At 41.4% G+C, this 22,541-nt stretch overlaps 1 protein-coding gene across 2 annotated transcripts in view; it reads right to left on the bottom strand.

Moving 5' to 3' along the window:
* Positions 1-22,541, bottom strand: part of LOC137324719 (pleckstrin homology domain-containing family G member 1) — a 185,836-nt gene that overhangs the window by 127,562 nt on the left and 35,733 nt on the right. The window contains exon 3 of one of the 2 annotated variants that reach the window (XM_067989351.1): positions 6,704-6,778. In XM_067989351.1, coding sequence (XP_067845452.1) covers positions 6,704-6,752 — 49 coding nt within the window. In that variant the 5' untranslated portion in view covers positions 6,753-6,778. Of the gene's footprint in view, positions 1-6,703; positions 6,779-22,541 lie in introns of those variants that run through there. The other variant, XM_067989350.1, reaches the window with a different exon arrangement.

Below are 22,541 nucleotides of genomic sequence, written 5' to 3'. Positions count from 1 at the left end.
ATAAAAGATCCCATGGCACTATTTCGAAGAACAGTGGGGGAGTTCTCCCCGGTGTCCTGGCCAATATTTATCCCTCAACCAACATCACAAAGACAGGTGATCTGGTCATTATTACATTGCTGTTTGTGGGACCTTGCTGTGTGCAAATTAGCTGCCACGTTTCCTACATTACAACAGTGACTACACTTCAAAAGTACTTAATTGGCTATAAAATGCTTTGGGATGTCCTGAAAGGCACTGTAATAAAAGTCTCTTTCTTTTTTTAATTCCAGAAGACTTCAGGACAATCCAGGAGGTTTGGTGACCCAAAGCCCAGGCAGGCAAGGCTCAGAAATGAGTTCAACGTGGTAGCCGGAAACTTTGATGAAGCACAGTAATCCGATGCCATTGATGTGAACAATAACTTTAGTTACTTCGGCAATCCGCTATTCCCTCCCTCCCTCCCAAGTGTTGGTTTTGGATTACACTTGTGTGTGTTTTAGGACTGAGTGTTACATAGCTGCTCACTGCTACTCTGCATTTACCTGTGGAAACAAGAACTGCAGCAAACAAAAACAAATCCACCTTCTCCACAAACAAAACAAGCCTTCGAAGAACAGAGTCCAACAAAAAGGTTAATGCTCCTGAGACAAAGAACAACTCCCAGAGACACCATGACAGATTTCAAGGGGCACTATCATGGGGAAAATATTTGTTCAGTTTTTTTTATTACATTATTTGTTTGCCAATACATGACCAACCAATTGCACTGAAACTGATCAGGTCAGCTTTTCCTGAAAAAGTGACACACTTAAGACCAAAACTAGAGTCTTAAACTTAAATAAAACCAGTCACATAGGTATGAGGGGCAAGTTGTCAAAGGTAGATTGGGAAATTAGGTTAAAAGGGTTTGACAGTTGAAAAGCAATGGCAAACATTTAAAGAAATATTTCAATATTCTCAACAAATATACATTCCATTGAGAAATAAAAACTCCACGGTAACAGTGATGCATCCGCGGCTAACTAAAGAAGTTAAGGATAGATTAGATTAAAAAAGGCCTGTAATGTTGCGAAGAGTAGTAAACCTGATGATTTTTAGAAAGTTTTTTTGAGTAAACTAGCGAGAAATATAAAAAAAACGGATTGTAAGAATTTATACAAGAATGTTAAAAGGGAAGAGTAGCAGCGAAAGTAAACGTGGGTCCCTTAGAGGCTGAGACAGGAGAAATTATAATGGGGAATAAGGAAATGGCAGAGACCATAAATATTTTGTATCTGTCTTTGCAGTAGAAGACACAGAAAGCATACCAGAAATAGTAGGGAACCAAGGGGCTAATGGGAGGGAGGAACTTAAAGTAATTAAGATTAGTAGAGAAAATGTACTAGAGAAACTAATGGGACTAAAAGTCGATAAATCCCCTAGGCCTGATGGCCTACATCCTAGGGTTCTAAAAGAGGTGGCTGTAGAGATAGTGGATGCATTAGTTTTGATCTTCCAAAATTCCCTAGATTCTAGAAAGATCCCAGCAAATTGAAAGGTAACAAATGCAATCCTGCTATTCAAGGGATGGAGAGAGAAAACAGGGAACTACAGGCCAGTTAGCCTGACATCAGTCGTCGGGAAAATGCTGGAATTCATTATTAAGGAAGGAGTAACAGGGCAGTCAGGTAATCATAATATGATTAGGCAGAGTCAACATGGTTTTATGAAAGGGAAATCATATTTGACAAATCTATTATTTTGAGACTGTAACTAGCAGGGTAGATAAAGGGGAACCAGTGGATGTGGTATATTTGGATTTTCAAAAGGCATTTGATAAGGTACCATGTAAAAGGTTGTTAGGCAAGTTAAGGGCTCATGGGGTTGGGGGTAATATATTAGAATGGAGAGAGGATTGGTTAAAGGACAGAAAACGGTAGGGATAAACAGGTCACGGTAACTAGTAGGGTGCCATAAGGATCGGTGCTTGAGCCTCAGCTATTTACAATCTATATTAAATGACTTAGATGAAGGGACCGAGTGTAATGTATCCAGGTTTGCTGATGATACAAAGCTAGGTGGGAAAGTAAGCTGCGAGGAGGACACAGAGTCTGCTAAGGGATATAGACAGGTTAGGTGAGTGGGCAAGGAGGTGGCAGATGGAGTATAATGTGGGGAAATGTGAGGTTATTCACTTTGGTAGGAAGAATAGAAAAACAGAATATTTTTTAAATGGTGAGAAACTATTAAATGTTGGTGTTCAGAGAGATGAGTGTCCTCATACAAGAAACACAAAAAGTTAGCATGCAGGTGCAGCAAGCAATTAGGAAGGCAGGCATGTTGGCATTTTTGCAAGGGGGTTGGAGTACAAGAGTAAGGAAGTCTTACTACAATTGTACAGGGTTTTAGTGAGACCTCACCTGGAGTACCGTGTACAGTTTTGGTCTCATCTAAAGGAAGGATATACTTGCCTGAGGCGGTGCAACAAAGGTTCACTAGATTAATTCCTGGGATGAGAGGGTTGTCCTGTGAGAAGAGATTGAGTAGAATGGGCCTATACTCTCTGGAGTTTAGCAGAATGAGAGGTGATCTCATTGAAACATACAAGATTCTGAGGGGTCTTGACAGGGTAGATGATGAGAGGTTGTTTCCCCTGGCTAGAGAGTCTAGAACTAAGGGGCACAGTCTCAGGATAAAGGGTCAGCCATTTAGGGCTGAGATGAGGAAGAATTTCTTCACATAGAGGGTTGTGAATCTTTGGAATTCTCTACCCCAGAAGGCTGTGGATGCCCAGTCATTGACAATGTTTAAGGCGGAGATAGATAGATTTTTGGAATCCAAGGGAATCAAGGGATATGGGGATTGGGCAGGAAGGTGGAGGTAAGGTCGAAAATCAGCCATAATCTTATTGAATGGCGGAGCAGGCTCGAGGGGCTGTATGGCCTACTCTTATTTCTTAAGTTCTTATGTTCCTGTAGTTCAGGTTTGACATTAAAAATCCTGAGATAGAATTTGAAGAAGTTTTGCACTGACCTGGCCAATATTCCTTATTTGACCAACACCGCCAAAAATAGACTATCCAGTTGATTCACTTGCTGCTTATGGGACTGTGCCGTGCACCAATTGGCTGCCACGTTTTGCCCACACAACTGTAGACACTACACTTCATTGGTTCTGGATCATGTCGGTTTCATCTTGTCATCATAAAAAGGAGGCACCACTTAACCATTCATTTTCAACACCACGCTCCATATTTAAAATTATCAGGATGGCAAAGCTGGCATTTAATGCCCATCCCTAGTGGATAGGTGGTAGTAGGCATTCTTCAACCACTGATAGCAGTTTGATACAACTGAGTGGCTCGCTAGACAATTGACTCTTAAACGTCCATTCAGGAAAAGAGAGTACGGTAGTGTAATGAGGACGTTGCTGGACTAGTCATCCAGAGAACGTGAGTTCAAATCCCACCATGGCAGTTTCAGAATTTGAATTCAGTTTTTTTTTAAAAATCTGGAAATAAAAAGCTATCAATAAAAGCGACCGTGAAGCTGCCCGATCATCTAACCACCTCCCCTTGACATTCAATGGCATTACCATCGCCGAATCCCCCACCATCAACATCCTGGGGGTCACCATTGATCAGAAACTTAACTGGACCAGCCATATAAATACTGTGGCTACAACAGCAGGTCAGAGGCTGGGTATTCTGCGGTGAGTGACTCACCTCCTGACTCCCCAAAGCCTTTCCACCATCTACAAGGCACAAGTCAGGAGTGTGATGGAATACTCTCCACTTGTCTGGATGAGTGCAGCTCCAACAACACTCAAGAAGCTCGACACCATCCAGGACAAAGCAGTCTGCTTGATTGGCACCCCATCTACCACCCTAAACATTCACTTCCTTCACCACCGGCGCACTGTGCACCATCCACAGGATGCACTGCAGCAACTCGCCAAGGCTTCTTCGACAGCACCTCCCAAACCCGCGACCTCTACCACCTAGAAGGACAAGAGCAGCAGGCACATGGGAACGACACCACCTGCACGTTCCCCTCCAAGTCACACACCATCCTGACTTGGAGATATATCACCGTTCCTTCATCGTCGCTGGGTCAAAATCCTGGAACTCCCTTCCTAACAGCACTGTGGGAGAAGCTTCACCACACGGACTGCAGCGGTTCAAGAAGGCGGCTCACCACCCCTTTCTCAATGGCAACTAGGGATGGGCAATAAATGCTGGCCTTGCCAGTGACACCCACATCCCATGAACGAATAAAAAAAAAATAAAAACCCAACCAGCTCACCAATGTCCTTTAGTGAAGGAAACCTGCTGTCCTATACATGACTCGGAGTTTCAGCGGCAGATGGGTTGAGGTAGGGGCAGAGGCGAGCGATGTTACGGAGGTGGAAGTAGGCGGTCTTTGTGATGGAGAGTGTAAAGGGAAGGTCATTTATGTAGATTAGAAACAATACTGGCCCAAGCACTGTGACAACACAATCTCCTCCCCTTGGTCTGACATCACATTCACACTTTCCGACTTTTAAACCAACTTCTTATTCAGTAGCATGATCTACTCTCAACTCCTGTGGCTTTTAGTTTAATCACAAATCCTTTACATGGAGCTTTGCCAAAAGCTTTCTGAAAATCTAAATAAAATACATTATAGACACTGCCGCTATTGACCATCTTTAATAACCTCAAAACAAGGGTTGTAGCAGCCAAACTGGTACCCCTCTAAACCTATGCTGGCCATTTGTAAAGTTATGATACAAGTAGTCCTCTGGCCTTTGCCTTGGAATGAATTCCATCCCTTTACCTCCTAAAGTTCCATCATTAATCTACCTCTAATACGAGACCAACTTACTGGAAATAGAAAGTGGGGGAGGAGGGGTGCGGAAGGGAGGAGGAGAGAAAGGTATAAATGGCATTTGCTCATTGGTATTAGAGACAGAGAATCAGGGAGCTCGTTTGAGATTCTCATCGCTTCTACCTCCCATTCACTAGAGGCCAGTGTGTCATGTCAACCCATCATGTCTCTGAGCAATCCCAAACTAATCCCACTGCCCCACTCTTTCCCATAGCCTTGTGTCAATCCAAAACTAATCCTATCGCACCACTCACTTCCCACAGCCCTGTATCTATCCAAAATAATCAAAATTACCCTGCTCTATCCCCATATCAATTCAATACTAATCCCACTGCCCTGCTCTCCCCATAGCCTTGAATCTTCCTCTGCTTCAAATGTCTATCTGTCTCAACCACTCCCTATAGCAAATATTCCATATTCTAACAAACTATGTTGGAGGACAGAAATGAGGAGGAATTTCTTCTCCCAGAGAGTCATGAATCTTTAGAATTCTTTACCCCAGAAAGCTATGGAGGCTAAGTCATTGAATACATTAAAGGCTGAGTTAGACAAATTTTTGATCAGCAAGGAAGTCAAAGGATATGGTGAAAGGGCGGGAAAGTGGAGTTGAGGTAAAAATCAGATCAGCCATGATCTCATTAAATGGTGGAGCAGGCTTGAGGGGCCGAATGGCTAACTCCTGCTCCTATCTCTTATGGTCTTATGTAAAGAAATTTCTCCTGTCAGTGAGGATTTTAAATTGATCACTCAACACCCCAACTAGAGGAAATTGTCTTTCCACATTCACTATTAAAAAAACTATTAAATCTCTTCTTCGCCTTCTCTGCTCCAGTAGAACTAGTCTCAATATCTCACGTCTCTCCTCATAACTGTAGCAAGAACAAAAGTGCAACCCTTATTTCGGTTTGGGTTACATTTTTTTCTAGTGCTCAAGGATAGATAATGGACAAAGTCCTATGAACCGAAACCTGCATCTTAATTCCCTGCCACCTACAGGTTTGCAAGTTTAACAATTAACGCGGTAGACTGCTGATTGGAGAACTCTTGGGACGCCCACCACACACTCCTATTACCTCGGGTAGTGAAAATGACACCAGAGCAAATGCATATTAGCTAAATTACATTGTCAGGTGCTAATACAGTAACTTGAAACAATAGGGTCCAGTTCATATATTGTGTAAAGAGGGGGAAAAAAGCCAGGAATCCTTGCAATTCTCAGCCTCTGATGGAAAGTTACATGGAATGATTCCTCACAGGAATCCCTACTGGAATTAACAGCGAATTCAATAGGGAACCAAAGACTCCTGAGAAAGCTCATGGGTTAGAAACATCCTTTTAAAAGACCAAATCATCTCAATAGTCAGACAATCAAAACATGAACCAATTTTGACACATAAAATGGACAAGATGGAATTGATAAACATTATGACTGGAAACAATTGTAAAACACAATTCAGCTCGTCAAACTGCACACAATAATATTTCAAATAGTTATACCAACTATCAAAGTAACTATCCTATTGGATCTTTTGACACAAGGCATTTACGCCTTTCCCACAGATTGACCATCTGCTGTTCTCCATTTTGAATTTCAGTAAAAAAAAAGGGGAGCAGCCTCCATTTTAAACCTAGCTATTTTACTTACATTTTATTGACGTTGTGTGCTTCATTTTGATTCTCTGTTAGGGCGGGAGACGATTCCAAATAGTCAGATTGAGCAAGTGTAACTAGACCGTGTAAATAACTACAAACACTGAAGCAATGCACAATACCTCTGTCCCACAGTCCTCCGAAACCCTGGCCTCAACTGAAGTCATTTTAAACTAAGAAACACTGCTGCTTACAAAACAGGAAACAAAAAATTAAATACAAACCTTCGCTCTTGGAAATGGCCTCTATCCCCTCCAGTGCCTTATCTGGCATCTCGGCACAGAGCACGCTAGCGGAACCTGAAGAGAGAGAAAGGAGAGAGTTCTTCAACATGGTCGAGATATGCCACATCTGGATACAGTCTCGTGTCAGCCGTGGCTCAGTGGTAGCACTCTCACCTCGGAGTCAAAGTTTTGGGTTCAAGTCCCACTCCAGAGACTTGAGCAAAACAGATTATCTGGTCATTATCACATTGCTATTTGTGGGAGCTTGCTGTGTGCAAATTAGCTGTCATGATTCCTACATTACAACAGTGACAACCCTTCAAAAATAGTTCATTGGCTGTGAAGTGCTTTGGGGTGTCCGGAGGTCATGAAAGGCACTGTATTAATGCAAGTTCATTCTTTCAACTTAATAGCCCAAAATGACTAAGTCCTTTCTACCCGACTATTATGTGCTTTCGACTAAGCTGCTTTAGCTAGTTTGGGTTTGGCCAAATCTCACCCATAATAGACAGTTTTTTAAAAAAAAACTCCTTGTAAACTATTCAGACTTGACTACAACCTATTTCATTGATGATCTCAAAAACACAATCAGAAGATGAGCAACTTGCATATATGAGATATTTTAGTGCGAAGGGAAAGAGTGCAAAACATAAGCAAACACTAACTTCTCATTCTTGACATTGTACATCTCAACTGAAATAGGTTATACACACACAAATGGTACAAGTGAGCTAATTACTCGCAAGCTATTACAAGGGTAGAACAGGATGTTGTAATACAGTTTGTTAATAACCCTGGTGATTTGTGCAACATAATTAATCCCAGATGCAAAAGTTCACTCCAGGATCACTAATTGAAAAGCACTCTTGGTGCAATGTATTTCATCAATTCTACTTCGCTGCTGCTGTTAATCAGAAATGTGTCAAGTTATTAACAGACGAGGACTCATCTGCCCTCTCAGGTGGAGGCGATCCCACAGCACTATTTCGAAGAGGAGCTGGGGAGTTCGCCCCAGTGTCCTGGCCAATATTTTATTCCTCAACCAACATCATTATCACATTGCTGTTTGTGGGAGCTTGCTGGGTGCAAATTGGCTGCCATGTTTGCTACATGACAACAGTGACTACACTTCAAAAAAAAGGTACTCCATTGGCTGTCCAATGTACTCAATTGGGGCGTCCAGAGATTGTGAATGGCACTATATATATGCAAGCTCTCCCTTTGATAATACAGCAGAAAAAAAAATCTGCTAAAAGGGATAGTCCACCATGTGGGTCAAGTTAACATCCAGATCTTAACTCACCACCTATCCCATCTCCAATTTTAGAAATGCTTCAGAACAGTGGAGATTAGAGTGGAAATAAACATTCAATATTTTAATTTTTCCCCCCTCCCTCCCATTAAAACGTGCAATAAGGGATCAAATGCAAACTCGCTCTGTACAAGAAGGGGTTTCTACGCAGACAGCCACCCAACAGCATATGATCGTTGTGCCTCCGACAGTATTAACTACAGAATTGTGGACAATAGAGAGCAGAGCATCCCGCAACGAACACACACGTGCATTTGCGGCTGATTTGATGCACCATGTGAAATGCCAAGACAGAGGCAGTGATCCAGTCCGAGTTTCACAACTCGTTACAAAGAAGCTGGGTGCTTTAGTCTGGTCACAGTGCGTGCGTGCAAGATGTTAGACATCTGCAGTCACATCAGAACGCTGAGTCAGCAGGACATTGTAGCTCTTGTCCGGTCATGTTCTTCATTTCCTCGCCTGCGCTTTCATTCACCAGTCACAACACACCACCAGTATACGCTTCAGTGAAGAAAAACCACACACACACGGTTTACTTAAAAAACAGACCAGTTTGTTTTCATAATCAGGCTTCATTGACTATTTAATTCAAATATAGCAACTAAGGTTGTTCACAATCATAGGCATTACCAGACCAAAAAAAGACCAAGATCCATCAAGTTCACCTCGTACCATCCTGCTAGTCGCACGATACAATGATAATGAAGTTGTTGACTAATCATAGCAATCAATCTCTATCAATTAGTCTACAACAGATCCAGACATGAGGCGAAGAAAGCCCTAGTTCTGGAAAACTTTGGGAAACATAGGTCCAAAGACACTTTGCACATGTCTCAAATTACTGATGTACTGTATCCCAAAAATATTTTGAAAGAAATCTAACTTACATTTGAATGAATTAATACTATCTGCTTCCACTGTCTCCCTAGAGACTGTTCCATAGATTGACCACTCGCGCACTGAAATATTGTTTCCCCAGATTAGTTCTGAATTTGCCCCCCCTTCAGGCACAGGCTGTATCCTCTGGCTCTGCTGCTCTGGACTAGGTGAAATAGCTCGTCATGGTTTACATTATCTGGTCCCTTTAGAATCCTAAAAACATAAGATCCCCCTTACTTTTCCTGCATGGAGGATTTCCCACAGGGATGCCACCAAGGTCAACAAGCCTCCAATTTCCTACCTCAATGAAAGTGGGGTCCAACAAGCAAACTCTTCATTCTTCCCCTGAGGAGATCTTGTTTTCAGAAAAGGACTAAATGTGAAGGAGACTGGTGCATGGTCTTAAGGTCACTCTGGCGAGTGATGTCCTCCCTATCGCCTACATCAACCAAAACAATTGTCCATTCAGGAATAGAGGGTATGGTAGTGTAGTGATTATGTTATTGGTCTAGTAAACCAGAGGCCTGGATTAATATTCCAGGACAATGTGAGTTCAAACCCCACCAATTCATTTCAAATAAAAATAAAAAGTTGGTACCAGTAAAAGTGACCATGAAGCTATCAGATGTCATTAAAAAAAACAAAATGTATTTTAGGGAAGGAAATCTGCCATCCTTACCCAGTATGGCCTATATGTGACTAATCCCACACCAACATGGTTGACTCTTAACTGCCCTCTGAAATGGCCAAGCAAGCACTCAGTTGTATCAAAACTGCTACCCAACAGTTCAAGAAGGCCCACCACCACCTTCTCAGGGCAACTAGGGATGGGCAATAAAAGTTGGCTCACATCCCAAGACATTAACTTGCTTTCCGATTGACCCAGTTTTATCATTATCTGCCCAGATCGTGTTTGCCAAGCTGCTGAAATATCACTAATCTGTAGATTTTCTGTTTGGTTTATTGGCAGGTCAATCAAGATTCTATTTCAGAATAATGAATATAGCAGGAGATATGATCCTTGCGTATTTTTGGTTTAACTGGTTGCTCAACTGCACTCTCACCTGAGTCAGGAAGTTGTGGGTTCAAGTCAGTTTTCAGATTTGAGCACAAAATCTAGGCTGACTCTTCAGTGCAGTATGGAAGGAGTGCTGCACTGTCGGAGGTGCCGTCTTTCAGATGAGACATTAAACAGAGGCCTTCACAGTGAAACAAGAGATTCAGTGGCACCAAAGAGGAGGGAGTTCTCCTGGCATCTTGGCTAACATTTCTCATTTGCCAACTATACCAACAGGTTATCTGGCTGGTCATTCATTTACAGTTTGAAAAAAGCTGCAGACACAAAAGAAGTTACAACCGGAAATAGGCCATTCGGCCCAACCAGTCCATGTTGGCGTTTACCCTCCACGCTAGCAAATAGTTCTAATCACGTTTACCCACCCTGTTCCCATATCCCTTGAACACCTTATTCAATCTAACCTACAATGTTGACCTAGTTTCTGCCTTAACCATTAACCCTGGAAGTGAATTGTACAGCCTCACAACCCTCTGAAGTTTCTCCAGCCCTCTATTCTAAATCTTTTACATTTAATCTCATATCTATGGAACATAGGACAGGAGTAGGCCATTTAGCCCCTCAAGCCTGTACCACCATTCAATGAGATTGTGGCTGATCTGTAACCTAACTCCATGTACCCGTCTTAACCAAAGGTATTAAGGGATATGGGGATAACAAAAATCGATCACTCTCAGATTTAAAATTAACAATTGAGCTAGCGCCAACTACTGTTTGCAGAAGAGAGTTCCAAACTTCTACCACCCTTTACGTGTAGAAGTGTTTCCTAACTTCACCCAGGCAAGTCTTAGCTCTAATTTTTAGGCTCTGTCCCCTAGCCCTAGACTCCCCAACCAGCAGAAATAGTTTCTCTCTATCTACCCTATCAGTTCCCCTTAATATCTTGAAAACTGTGACTAAAACACCCCTTAATCTTCTAAATTCCAGGGAATACAACCCTAGTTTGTGTAAACTCTCCTCATAATTTAACCTTGTATCCAGGTATCATTCTAGTAAATCTACTGCCTCCAAGGCCAATATATCCTTCCTAGCATGTGGTGCCCAGAACTGAACACTGTACTCCAGGTGTGATCTAACCAGGGTTTTGTATAACAGCAGCATAACTTCTACCCCCTTGTATTCTAGTCCTCTTGATATAAAGACCAGTATTCCATTAGCCTTTTTGATTATTTTCTGTACCTGTTAATGACATTTTAGTGATGTACATTGACCCCCAAGTCTTTGGACCTCCACTGTTTCAAGCTTTTCACCATTTAGAAAGCACTCTCATCTATCCTTTTTAGGTCCAAAAGTGGATGAACTCATTTGTCTACATTGAAATCTATTTGCCACAGTTTTGCCCGTTCACTTAATCCACTAATATCTCTGTAATTTTATGTTTCTATCTACATTGCTTACAATGCTGCCTATCTTTGTCATCAGCAAACTTGGATATCCCGTCATCTATGTCATTAGTAAATACAGTGAATAGTTGAGGCCCTAAACACAGATCCCTGTGGGACACCACTTGTCACATCCTGCCAATTTGAGTACCTGCCCATTATCCTTGCTCTCTCCTGCCCCTCATTTTATACCCAACAACTGGAAACAGTCTACTTCTATCTACCCTGTCCCATCCTTTCATCATTTTAAACACTTCTATTATATCACCCCATAATCTGTATAACTAATGAAAAAGCCCCAATTTCCCCAAATCTTTCTTTGTATTTCATATACCAGGCAGTAATTCTTTCATGAAGTCATTGCAAAAATGAGGCATCGTGCAATGCCTTTACTTTTCAATTGTAAACAATTTTACAACACCAAGTTATAGTCCAGCAATTTTATTTTAAATTCACAAGCTTTCGGAGGTTACCTCCTTCCTCAGGTGAACGATGTGGAATACTTTTCAATATTGCAAGTCAAGTACTACAGACATATTCAGCACTACATCTGGAAACTATTTAAATCTGTGCCCTCCAGCATTGAAACCCTCATACTGAGGAAGACATAACAAAGGGAATAAGCAACAATGAGGCTGGCCAGCATAACAGTGAGATGTAATCCTTCATGAAAAATTTCTTCCAGATACTCAAGTTACAATATAAAATGAGGCACGCTTGAAATGAGACCAATATATCATCCATCTATATGCTATTCATGGGTAATATACAATACTTATCCTACAATAAAGGGAGAGCCAGTTTATAACTTATAAGCATGCGCAGTACATGTCTAAATGTAGATAAAATGATGGTATGCACTTACTGACCAAACATTCTATTCATACCCACAGATAGTAAACTTGTCAGTCAGTGCTCCAAACAGACCATGTCAGAAAGTAGTGGGGCCACACCTCAAACCAGGAAGTCCTTACCGACAGACTTCCTGCTCTCAATGCCACCAGGAGGCACTATTGAGTAGAGGCCAGGGTCAGAAGAGTCAAGTGTAGTGGTTACATTACTGGACTAGTAATCCAGAGAACACAAGTTCAAATCCCATCATGGCAGCTTGAGAATTTGAATTTAGTTTAAAACAAAATATCAGTAAAAGTGACACTGAAGCTGTTGGAACAACCCAATGGGTTCACTAATGTCCTTTAGGGAAGGAAATCTGCCGTCCTTGCCCTGGATGGCTTTTATGTGACTCCAGTCCCACACCAACGTGGTTGACTCCTAACTGCCCTCTGAAGTGGGCCTACCAAGCCATTCAGTTGTATTAAACCGCTACTGCACCAGTTCAAGAAAGCAACACCATCACCTTCTCAGGGCAACTAGGGACCGGCAGTAAATGCCAGCCTTGCCAGTGACACCCACATCCCAAGAATGATTTTTTTTTTAAAAAGGCCAAATAAGGGCACTGGACATTTTTTGTTAAAGTGGTTGAAAAGTGACAGGAGCCCTGTGATTGAACCTAATAGAATTTTGTTTCAAAAAACAAACTGATGGGAGATGTCTCCATCCTAAATCCACATAGTCAGTAACCACAGCCAAATCATACATGTTTGAAGGTTCGAACAAAAAAAAAAATAGAAGCTTAACTCCTGCACATATTGGACCTAGGGTTGCCAACTCTAGTTGGATGTATTCCAGGAGATTATCACATGACCACCTGCCTCCAACTGCCCCCTCCATTTGCCACCCAACACATTCATCCTCACAGTGCACCACCTTCCCACATCTTTTAAAGCAAACAGACTCTTTATTGCCCAATTGGATGAATCTTGACCGTCAAACAGCCTTATGACCCCCCCCCCCAATATTTTTATAGTTAACGAAAGTATTCAAAGAAAATTGGAAAAAAACAATTCTTTTAATGTCCCTATGATTTTTTTTCCTGGATTGCTTGCAGCAGTGTCCAGGAAATTAATCTTTAATTACTAGAGTCTCAGCAACCCTAATTGGGCCAGAAACACTTCTCAATAGCAGAAAAACAATTTTTGGGGTGGGTGGGTGGAGAAAAGCATGCTAAAAGCCTATTGTTCCACTAGTAACAAATCATTCCAGGAACACTGCTGAGAGGAGATATCAAAGGGGATTTCCAGTTACTGATGGCACAACAGCATTCACCCAATGGTACTGATGCTTGACTGGTCTCTCTTAGCATCATTTACTTTTAACAGATTGTTTAGTTACTTTGGCTACTGGGATCACTTGGCTATATTAAGACTGGCTTCACTTGCTGGGCACAATGTGTACAGCTGCCCTTAAATCAAACACCGTCTGTTCGCACACAAGAATAAAGAAAACATTTTAAGTGCCACTCTAGCAGTTTTATTATGACAGCAAACAAACTTCAAACAGTTTCGTTTAATTAAGTGACTGCATTCAGAGGAATGAAACCATTGATCAGATTTACTCCTGGAGGCGTGAAGACTTGTATAAAGCAACAAGTCAGACACAAATCCGAGCTGCAGTTCACAATATAGATGAGTTTTACAGTCCCATTCACATATTGAATTAAAAAAACATTTTACAACTAAAAAGCTGTTTTAAACAGAACCAGCAAACGATAGATTTGTTCATCATCCCTGGCTTTACCATCCTCACACGATGCTTTCACCCACAGTTTTTGAGCCCTACTTACAATCTCCAGTAAAAGAAGTTACACAGTTGTCAACTGTCTATATAATTAAGGCAAATAAACAGCAAGCCCTGAAAGTAATTTAGAACACCATACTAATTCTGCTATAACATACCAACCCTCCCTGCACACTTACATAAGGATTACCCACTACCCAGCAGTCCCACTCTCTCTTCTTTCCTCCACCCCACTTACCTAAGGATTACCCACCCACATCCTCTCTCTCGCTCCCTCTCCACTTAATAAGGATTACCTATAACCCAGCAGTCTCTTTCCCATCCCACTCACATATGGATTACCCACCACCTACAGACATCTCCATTTGTTCCATCCATTAGACTAAGGCTCACTGAAGTAACTCTGCCCTTGGAAATCACTGAGGCCCATTTAAAATACAAGCACCAATTAACTCAGTCAGCAAGGGCACCTTCAAACATCTTTTTTCTGGAACTAATGACAAGTTTACAAAGGAAAGAGAGAGAAAAGAAAACCACCTCAGGCACATCCCTGATGAAGCTTAAGTCTTGAAAAATGTTTACTTTCCAAACAATTTGAGGTTGAATCCAGGCTTGTTTTGTAGCCTCTAGCTAAAGAAATCTCAAACTCCCTACATCTGCTTTAATCCTAGCTTGTCCTAAAACAGAGCATTTTGCTCTCCCTGATTTTTGGGTGTCTGATGGAGTGGGGGAGGGGCAATAATTAACTCATAATTATTTTTAATCAAATGCAGCTGTAGGAAACCAAAGAGTCAAAAACTGCTAATTACAAGAGAGTTCCTGCTCCTTCTGACTGAACATCTACTTCTCAAGTTAGTTAAGTTCATTATTACTTTGTTGTTAAAATTTATAAACTGGGAATAGAGGTAATGGCAACCCAACAGGACAGTACATAACAATTGTTAGACGGGAAAGACCAAGGTCCATCTACAACAACAACAACTTGCATTTATATAGTGTCTTTAACATGGTAAAATGTCCCAGGAGTATAATTGGACAAAAATTGACACCCAGCCAAAAAAGGAGATATTAGGACAGGTGACCAAAACCTTGATCAACTAGGTAGGTTTTAAGCCTCATCTTAAAAAAAGGAGAGAGAGGTGGAGATGTGGAAATTTTGGGGGAGGGAATTCCAGAGCTGAGGGCTGAGACAGCTGCCAATGGTAGGGCAAAAGAAGTTGCAGGATGCACAAGAGGCCAGAGTTGGTGGAACACAGAATTCTCGGAGGGTTGTAGGGCTGGGGGAAATTACAGAGATAGGGAGGGGTGAGGCCATGGAGGGTTTTGAATACGAGGATAAGAACTTTAAAACTGAGGCGTTGGTGGACCTGGTTTGCCTTCTACCATCCTGATAATCACATGATACAACAATAATGGAGTTGATGACTAATTATGACAATCAATCTTGATCAATTAGTTTACAACAGACCCAGACATGACACGAGGTAAACTCCAGTGTTGGACAGCTTTGGGAATCATAGGTCCAAAGTCACCTGTTCCTCCCATGCAATGCTACACTTACCATGTCTTAAGTTACTCATATACTGTATGCCAAAATGTTATTTTTCGTAAGAAATCTATCTAATTTGCATTTGAATAAATCAACACTTTCTGTTTCCACTGATTCTCTAGGTTTGTTCCATAGATTGAATTCACCCCCCTTCAAGCACAGGCCTTTTAATACATCCCAATATCTGATTTGCATTACTCATTCACACCGAGCATTGTTGTGATAACTTCAGTTTATTGTCAATCAGGAGCCCCCCGCCCCACCCTGATCTCTCATTTTCCATGCATATTATTTCTTTCCATTTAAGTAATAGTCCCTTCCTGGATTTTTTTTTGTCCTCATATGAAGCACTTTGCATTTCCCTACATTGAATTTCATCTGCTACCTGTCTGCCCAATTCCCAAGTATATTCAAATCCTCCTGTAGCTTAATCATGTTCAACTTTGGAGTCTATCACCTTCATTAGCTTTGTATCATCTGCAAATTTAACCATTGTGCTTGTGACTCCTAGCTCCAGATCATTCATGGAGATATTAATCAAAAGAGGTCCCAAAACTGACTCCTTTGGGACCCCACTGGTAACATTGTCCCAGGCTGATGACAATGCCTGGGTGTACTACTTGGTTCTATTGGTCAACCAATTACACTTCAATTGTAAAATATTTCCACTGATTCCCACTTTCTTTATTTTCAATACCAATCTTTCCAGAGGAACTATACTAAAGACCTTACTGAAATCCAAGTATACCACATACCCTGCCTTATCCCTGTCAAGCTCCTTTCTCACACCCTCAAAGAAAACCAGTATATTAGATTGGCAACACTTCCCAAATATGAACCCACATTAACTCTCTTTTATGATTTTATTTCTATCCAGATGGTCTGTAATCTTACCTTTAATAAAGATTTCCATGACTTTACCCCAATGAACGTCAAACTCACTGGTCTGTAGTTTCCTGGGTCACTTTTGCTACCTTTTTTAAAAATAGGAGTAACATTGCCTTTCTCCAGTCCCCAGGCACCTCTCCTGTATTCAGTGAATTCTGGAAGATTTGTGCCAGAGTTCCTGCAATTTCCTCCCATATTTCCTTAAGAATCCTCGGATACATCTTATCCGGCCCCTGAGATTTGTTTACCTTAAGTTTGCACAGCTGTTTGGCAACCAAGTTGGTAATAATGTGAATCACGTCACAACCTACCTCCGCAACACCCTCTAGTTCCCTTTCCAGATCAAATAAGTTACTTGTCTCCTCCTAGGTAATGTAATAGAGTGTGTGTGAGAGAGAGAGAGAGAGAGAGTGTGTGAGTGTGGGAGGGATAAGTGGTAAGCTGAAAAGTACTACCTGTCCCTGTCTAGTTGCATTGTACAATGTGAAGACTGAAAGTGGATGAATAAACCACACTTGTTTGGAGATCTGGTCTACGTGTAGAATTGCCCACTGGGTCCTAGGCTGGTGTCAACATGTTACAGTAAAACCTGAGGTCAAAGCCATATTTAGCACTTTTCACTTTCAGTGGCGCAACTCCATCTCTCGGTTTTTCTTTATCTCTTAATATAACTACAACATTTTATTATTATTATTCACTTCTCCTGCCATATTCAATTCAAATTTTTTTCTTTGCCAAATGATGCCCTTTTTACACTCCTGACAAGTCTTCTGGTATTGAATCTGTCTTAATTCTGTGCCATTTTCTTTCATGGCCTTAAATGCTTTTTTTTCCTGCTTTATGAGTTGCTTGCTAGTCCTGTTCAACTAGGCAGGAGTGCCTTTAAGCTTGGTACCTTTGCTTTGCATGGGTACACATTGATCCATTGCATTCAAAATCACCTCCTTGCAGGAACTCCATAGTTCCTCCACTCTCCTAGCCATATTCAAACCTTCCAGGCCCACTCTGACAAGACTTCTCAACCACATAAAGTTGGTTCTCTTAAAATTTGGCAATTTTGTTTGGGTTTTAGTAGCCTCTTCAATCCTTGTAATGTCAAATGTGATCACATTATGATCACTGCTACTTAAAGCCTCACCCACCTTGGTGTTGGAGAGTTCACCTATTACTCATAATCAAGTCCAGGGTGTTTTCTCCCCTTGTTGAGTCTTTTACAAACTGAGTCATAAAACAGCCCTCCATTAACTCTAGAAATCCCTTCCCCATCTTACCAGTGAAGACATTATTGTCCCAGACAATTTCAGGTAAATTGAAATCTCCAATTACTAAAAGAAAGAAAGAAAGGAAGTCTTGCATTTATGTAGCTGGTTGGTCCATTATGGGGACCAGATGATGACTAAACTTGAGCTGGTCTGGAATAAACCAAAATCTCAAACCAATACCCAGGTATACAACTTTAAAAGAGCCAACTTCAAGGCATTAAGGGAGGAGCTTAAACAGATTGACAGTAATATCGAAAAAAAACTCCATGTGGGATACCTTTGAGGACAAAGTGCTGACCATGCAAGATATCTACTAAGGACTAACAAGAACAGACAAAACAAATGTGACCCTAAATGAATTCATTAGAAAATACAACGTGAAATGAGTAAGAAAAAGAAACTCGCAAAACGTGCAGATAAAGAAGTGAGGGGAGTCTTTTGGAAAGAATCCAGGAAACTCCAAAAAGAGTAAAAAAGATAGTCATAGGATCAAGAGGGAACTAGAAACAAAGGGAACTGTAGGAGTAAAACATTATTATTATTATCTGGTTGATAACCGGAGGACACAGATTTAAGATAATTGGCAAAAGCACCAGGGGGGAGATGAGGAGAATTTTTTTTTTACATAGTGAGTTGTTATGATCTGGAATGTACTGCCTGATAGGGTGATGGAAGCGGACTCAATAGTAACTTTCAAAAGGGAACTGGATAAATACTAGAGAAGAAAAAAATTGCAGGGCTATGGGGAAAGAGCGGGGAAGTGGGTCTAAGTGCATAGCTCTTTCAAAGAGCCGGCACAGGCACAATGGGCCAAATGGCCTCCTTCTGCGGTGTAAGATTCTATGATTCTATTAGAACATCATTAGATGTCAGTCTTGGCTCAATAGTAGCTCAATCACTTAGATTAAAGCTGTGCATTAATTGACATTGTATTTACCTCAGAAATAATAATTGTTCTTTAATCATGAGTAATGTTGGCAAGGCCACATTTATTGCCCAATTGTTTTACAACTGAATGGCTTGTTAGACCACTTCAGAGAGTATTAAGAGTCAACCTGATAATGTGCGACTGGAGTCACGTGTGGACCAGGCCGGGTAGATGTGGAAGGTTTCCTTCCCTGAAGGACATTAGTGAACAGTTGGGGGTTTAAGACAATCCAAAGATTTTGTAGATATTTTTGCTGATGCCACACTTATTCTATTCAGTTTCACTGTGCTGTATTATTTTATGATTACAGTACCATGGGCGCCACACTGCTGTGCCTGGCACATTCACATCTCTCATATTTATGGTTTGGAGTACTGCAAACACTTTCACTATGAAATTAAACGCTGGAAATAGACAGCAGGTCAGATAGTATCTGTAAAGAGAAAGGCATGTTAATGTTTCAACTGGATAACTAACTCTCCATTGGAACTCCAATGAAGGATTACACAACCCTGAAATCATAATCTGTCTTTTGTCTTAACAGAAGCTGACTGACCTGCTATGTATTTCCAGCTCTTTCAGATTCCCACCATTTCCATTTGCTCCTTTTTATTTTACTTTCAACACTGCAGCCTGCAGCAGAATCGGAAAATCTCTTCGATTTGATAATAAAGATTAATTTATTGACATTTTTTGCTGTGGCTTAATGGATAATGCAAAAATAAAAACCTGTGCAATACTAACCCATATTGTTTGTGACAGAATGTTTCATTGTACATGGTTCTGCTTCAACAAAACATAAGAGAAAATATTGACTAAAAAAATGCAGAAATAGGCAGCCATTGCCTATGTCTGGAATAAATCAGTGTGAATTTTAAATTCTGTTGATTTATGTGACATGGTTTCTGAGCTCTAAAATATACTTAAAACTGAAGTGTCAAGAAACACACAGTTAAAATAAAATCTAGGGTTAATTTTAGCAGGCAAGTGTTTTAACTACTGCCTATCATTCACGTGCAGACTGGGCAAAGGTGCTAGCCTTGGCTCAGTGGGAGCACTCTCGTCCCTGAGTCCCTAGGCTGTGGGTTCAGGTCCCACTCCAGGGACTTGAGTACATAATCTAGGCTGACACTTCAGCCAGTATAAAGAAGGTTACGGCCATGAACGGAGCGTTCACGTCATGGCCTGTCAGACTGTTAATCACCCTGCGAATCCTTCCACTACTTCACACTGTTCTCCAAGGGAAGAGCGTGAAGATATGAAAACAACAACAACGCCACTGTCAGAGGGTTAATCAGCCTGCAAATCCTGCCACTACTATGAAAACAACAAGCAGTGTTGCCAGCTCTGATTGGACCAGGTCATGTAGAATCATAGAAAGTTACAGCACAGAAGGAGGCCATTTGGCCCATCATGTCCATGTTGGCCGAAAAAGAGCTATCCAGCCTTATCCCACTTTCCAGCACTTGGTCCATAGCCCTGTAGGTTACGGCGCATCAAGTGCACATCCATGTACTTTTTAAATGAGTTGAGGGTTTCTGCCTCTCCCACCCTTTCAGGCAGTGAGTTCCAGATCCCCACCGCCCTCTGGGTGAAAAAATTGCTCCTCAGCTCCCCTCTATTCCTTCTACCAATTACTTTAAATCTAAGCCACCAGGTCACTGATCCCTCCGCTAAGGGAAATAGATCCTTCCTATCCACTCTGTCTAGGCCCCTCATAACTTTATACACCTCAATTAAATCACCCCTCAGCCCTCTCTGTTCCAATGAAAACAACACCCACCTATCCAAACTTTTCTCACAGCTAAAATTCTCCAGTCCTGACAACATCCTCATAAATCTCCTCTGTACCCTCTCCAGTGCAATTATGTCTTTTCTGTAAGGTGGTGACCAGAACTGTACGCAGTACTCAAGCTGTTGCCTAACTAGTGTTTTATACAGTTCTAGCATAACCTCCCTGCTCTTGTATTCTATGCCTCGGTTAATAATCTGATCTGATACCTTCAGGAATCTGTGGACATGCACTCCAAGGTTTCTCTGTTCCTCTACACCTCTCAGTATCCTCCCATTTATTGTGTATTCCCTTGCCTTGTTTGGCCTCCCCAAATGCATTACCTCACTCTTCTCTGGATTGAATTCCATTTGCCACTTTTCGGCCCACCTGACCAGTCCATTGATATCTTTCTGCAGTCTACAGCTTGCCTCTTCACTATCAACCATACAGCCAATTTCTGTGTCATCTGCAAACTTCTTAATCATGCCCCTTCCATAAATCATTAATATGTACCACAAAAAGCAAGGGACCTAGTGCTAAACCCTGTGGAACCCCACTGGAAACAGCCTTCCAGTCACAAAAACACCTGTTGACCATTACCCTTTGCTTCCTGCCACTGTGGAGATTTGATCATATGATGTCTGATCACGTGACGCTTATCCGCAGTAACTTTCCGGTCTCTATTGGGGTAGATTGCTCCCAGCGCACTGCTTTGTGTCGTGTGGGCTGACCTGCAATATATACAAAGCCCCACACCTAAATTGCAAAATTCCATTCTCTGATGATGTGTCTCAATGCACAGCTGTTTAGTTACAAGCAGGAGCTGAATTCTACACTATCAGCTGTTGCGTCTATCATTTTCTGCAGACTACATTCACTTTCCAGTTTGACCTATTGCCCTTTTAATTATCACCTACACTGAAGAATGTTAAACACTTTCCCAAATACAGCACAAATATCACAGTCCAAACATCTGTCACCAAGACTGCTTTTGCAACATGGCCTAGTCGTCTATTGCCCTTGAGATTCTAATCCAGGGCTTTCTTCATCTCCAGGCTAAGGAATTAACTGTGGCTCAGTGGTAGCACTCTTGCTTCTGAGTTAGAACGTGGTGGGTTCAAGTCCTATTCCAGAGACTTGAGCACATAATCTAAGCTGCCACTTCAGTGCAATACAAGATCCCATGACACTATTTGAAGAAGAACAGGGGAGTTTTCCCCAGTGTCCTGGCTAATATTTATCCCTCACATCACTAAAAACAAATTTCTAGTCATGATCACATTACTGTTTGTGGGACCTTGCTGTGTGCAAATTGGCTGCTACGTTTCCTACATTATAACAGTGACTACACTTCAAAAAAGTAGTTAATTGGCTGAAAAGCACTTTATGACGTCCTGAGGTCATGAAAGGCGCTATATAAATGTAAGTTGTTTCTTTATTGTTCTTTTATTCGACTTCAAACTTGTAACTACTCTTCAAAATGGGTACTTACTTGCGGCAGATAGTGCTGATGGCAAGAAATTGATGTTATGTGATCATCTCCACATATCCTACGTTAACATTGTGTAACCTGGCTTTAAAGTGGATCCTAAATCAATCCAATATTCAAACCTTAATCATTATCGCTGAGATGATAAAATGGGGTCAAATTTCAGTGCCATTCAGAGGTAAAAGAGGAGAGCTGAAAAATGAAGACACCAATTGGGGGTGAAATTGATCTTGGGCGCTAGGGCAACGGGTGATAGCGAATCAGCAGCCCGTTTTACACACTGTCCATTGACGTCAACGGAAAAGAAAATCGAGTGTGGTGTAAATCAGGTCCGATTCACCATCGCCTGTTTTACACTATTGCCCAAGACTAATTTCACCCCCCTACATATTTCAACAACTTTGTCACTGTGGTATTAGCACAGGAAACATTTTGCTCCATTTTCCGTAGCCTTAAGGCACAGGACATCTGGCACAAATTATATTACGATCAATAGAACAAGCGCCAGTTTGTATTGAGATTCACAAGTCGGGGAATGGGTGGCAGAACGAGTCAAAGCTTTTGCCTGTCCTTTCCTTTCTGTGAGGTGAGTTGGAACACAGACCAGACAAATAGAAAAACCTCAATGATGTCCTTTAAAGATGAAGTAGGTAGTGGTGATGG

The sequence above is a fragment of the Heptranchias perlo genome, chromosome 8 (assembly GCF_035084215.1).
Source record: "Heptranchias perlo isolate sHepPer1 chromosome 8, sHepPer1.hap1, whole genome shotgun sequence".
Taxonomy (NCBI): Eukaryota; Metazoa; Chordata; class Chondrichthyes; order Hexanchiformes; family Hexanchidae; genus Heptranchias; species Heptranchias perlo.
Note: the sequence above shows the minus strand (reverse complement) of the source record. Positions and strands in the feature narration are given on the sequence as shown.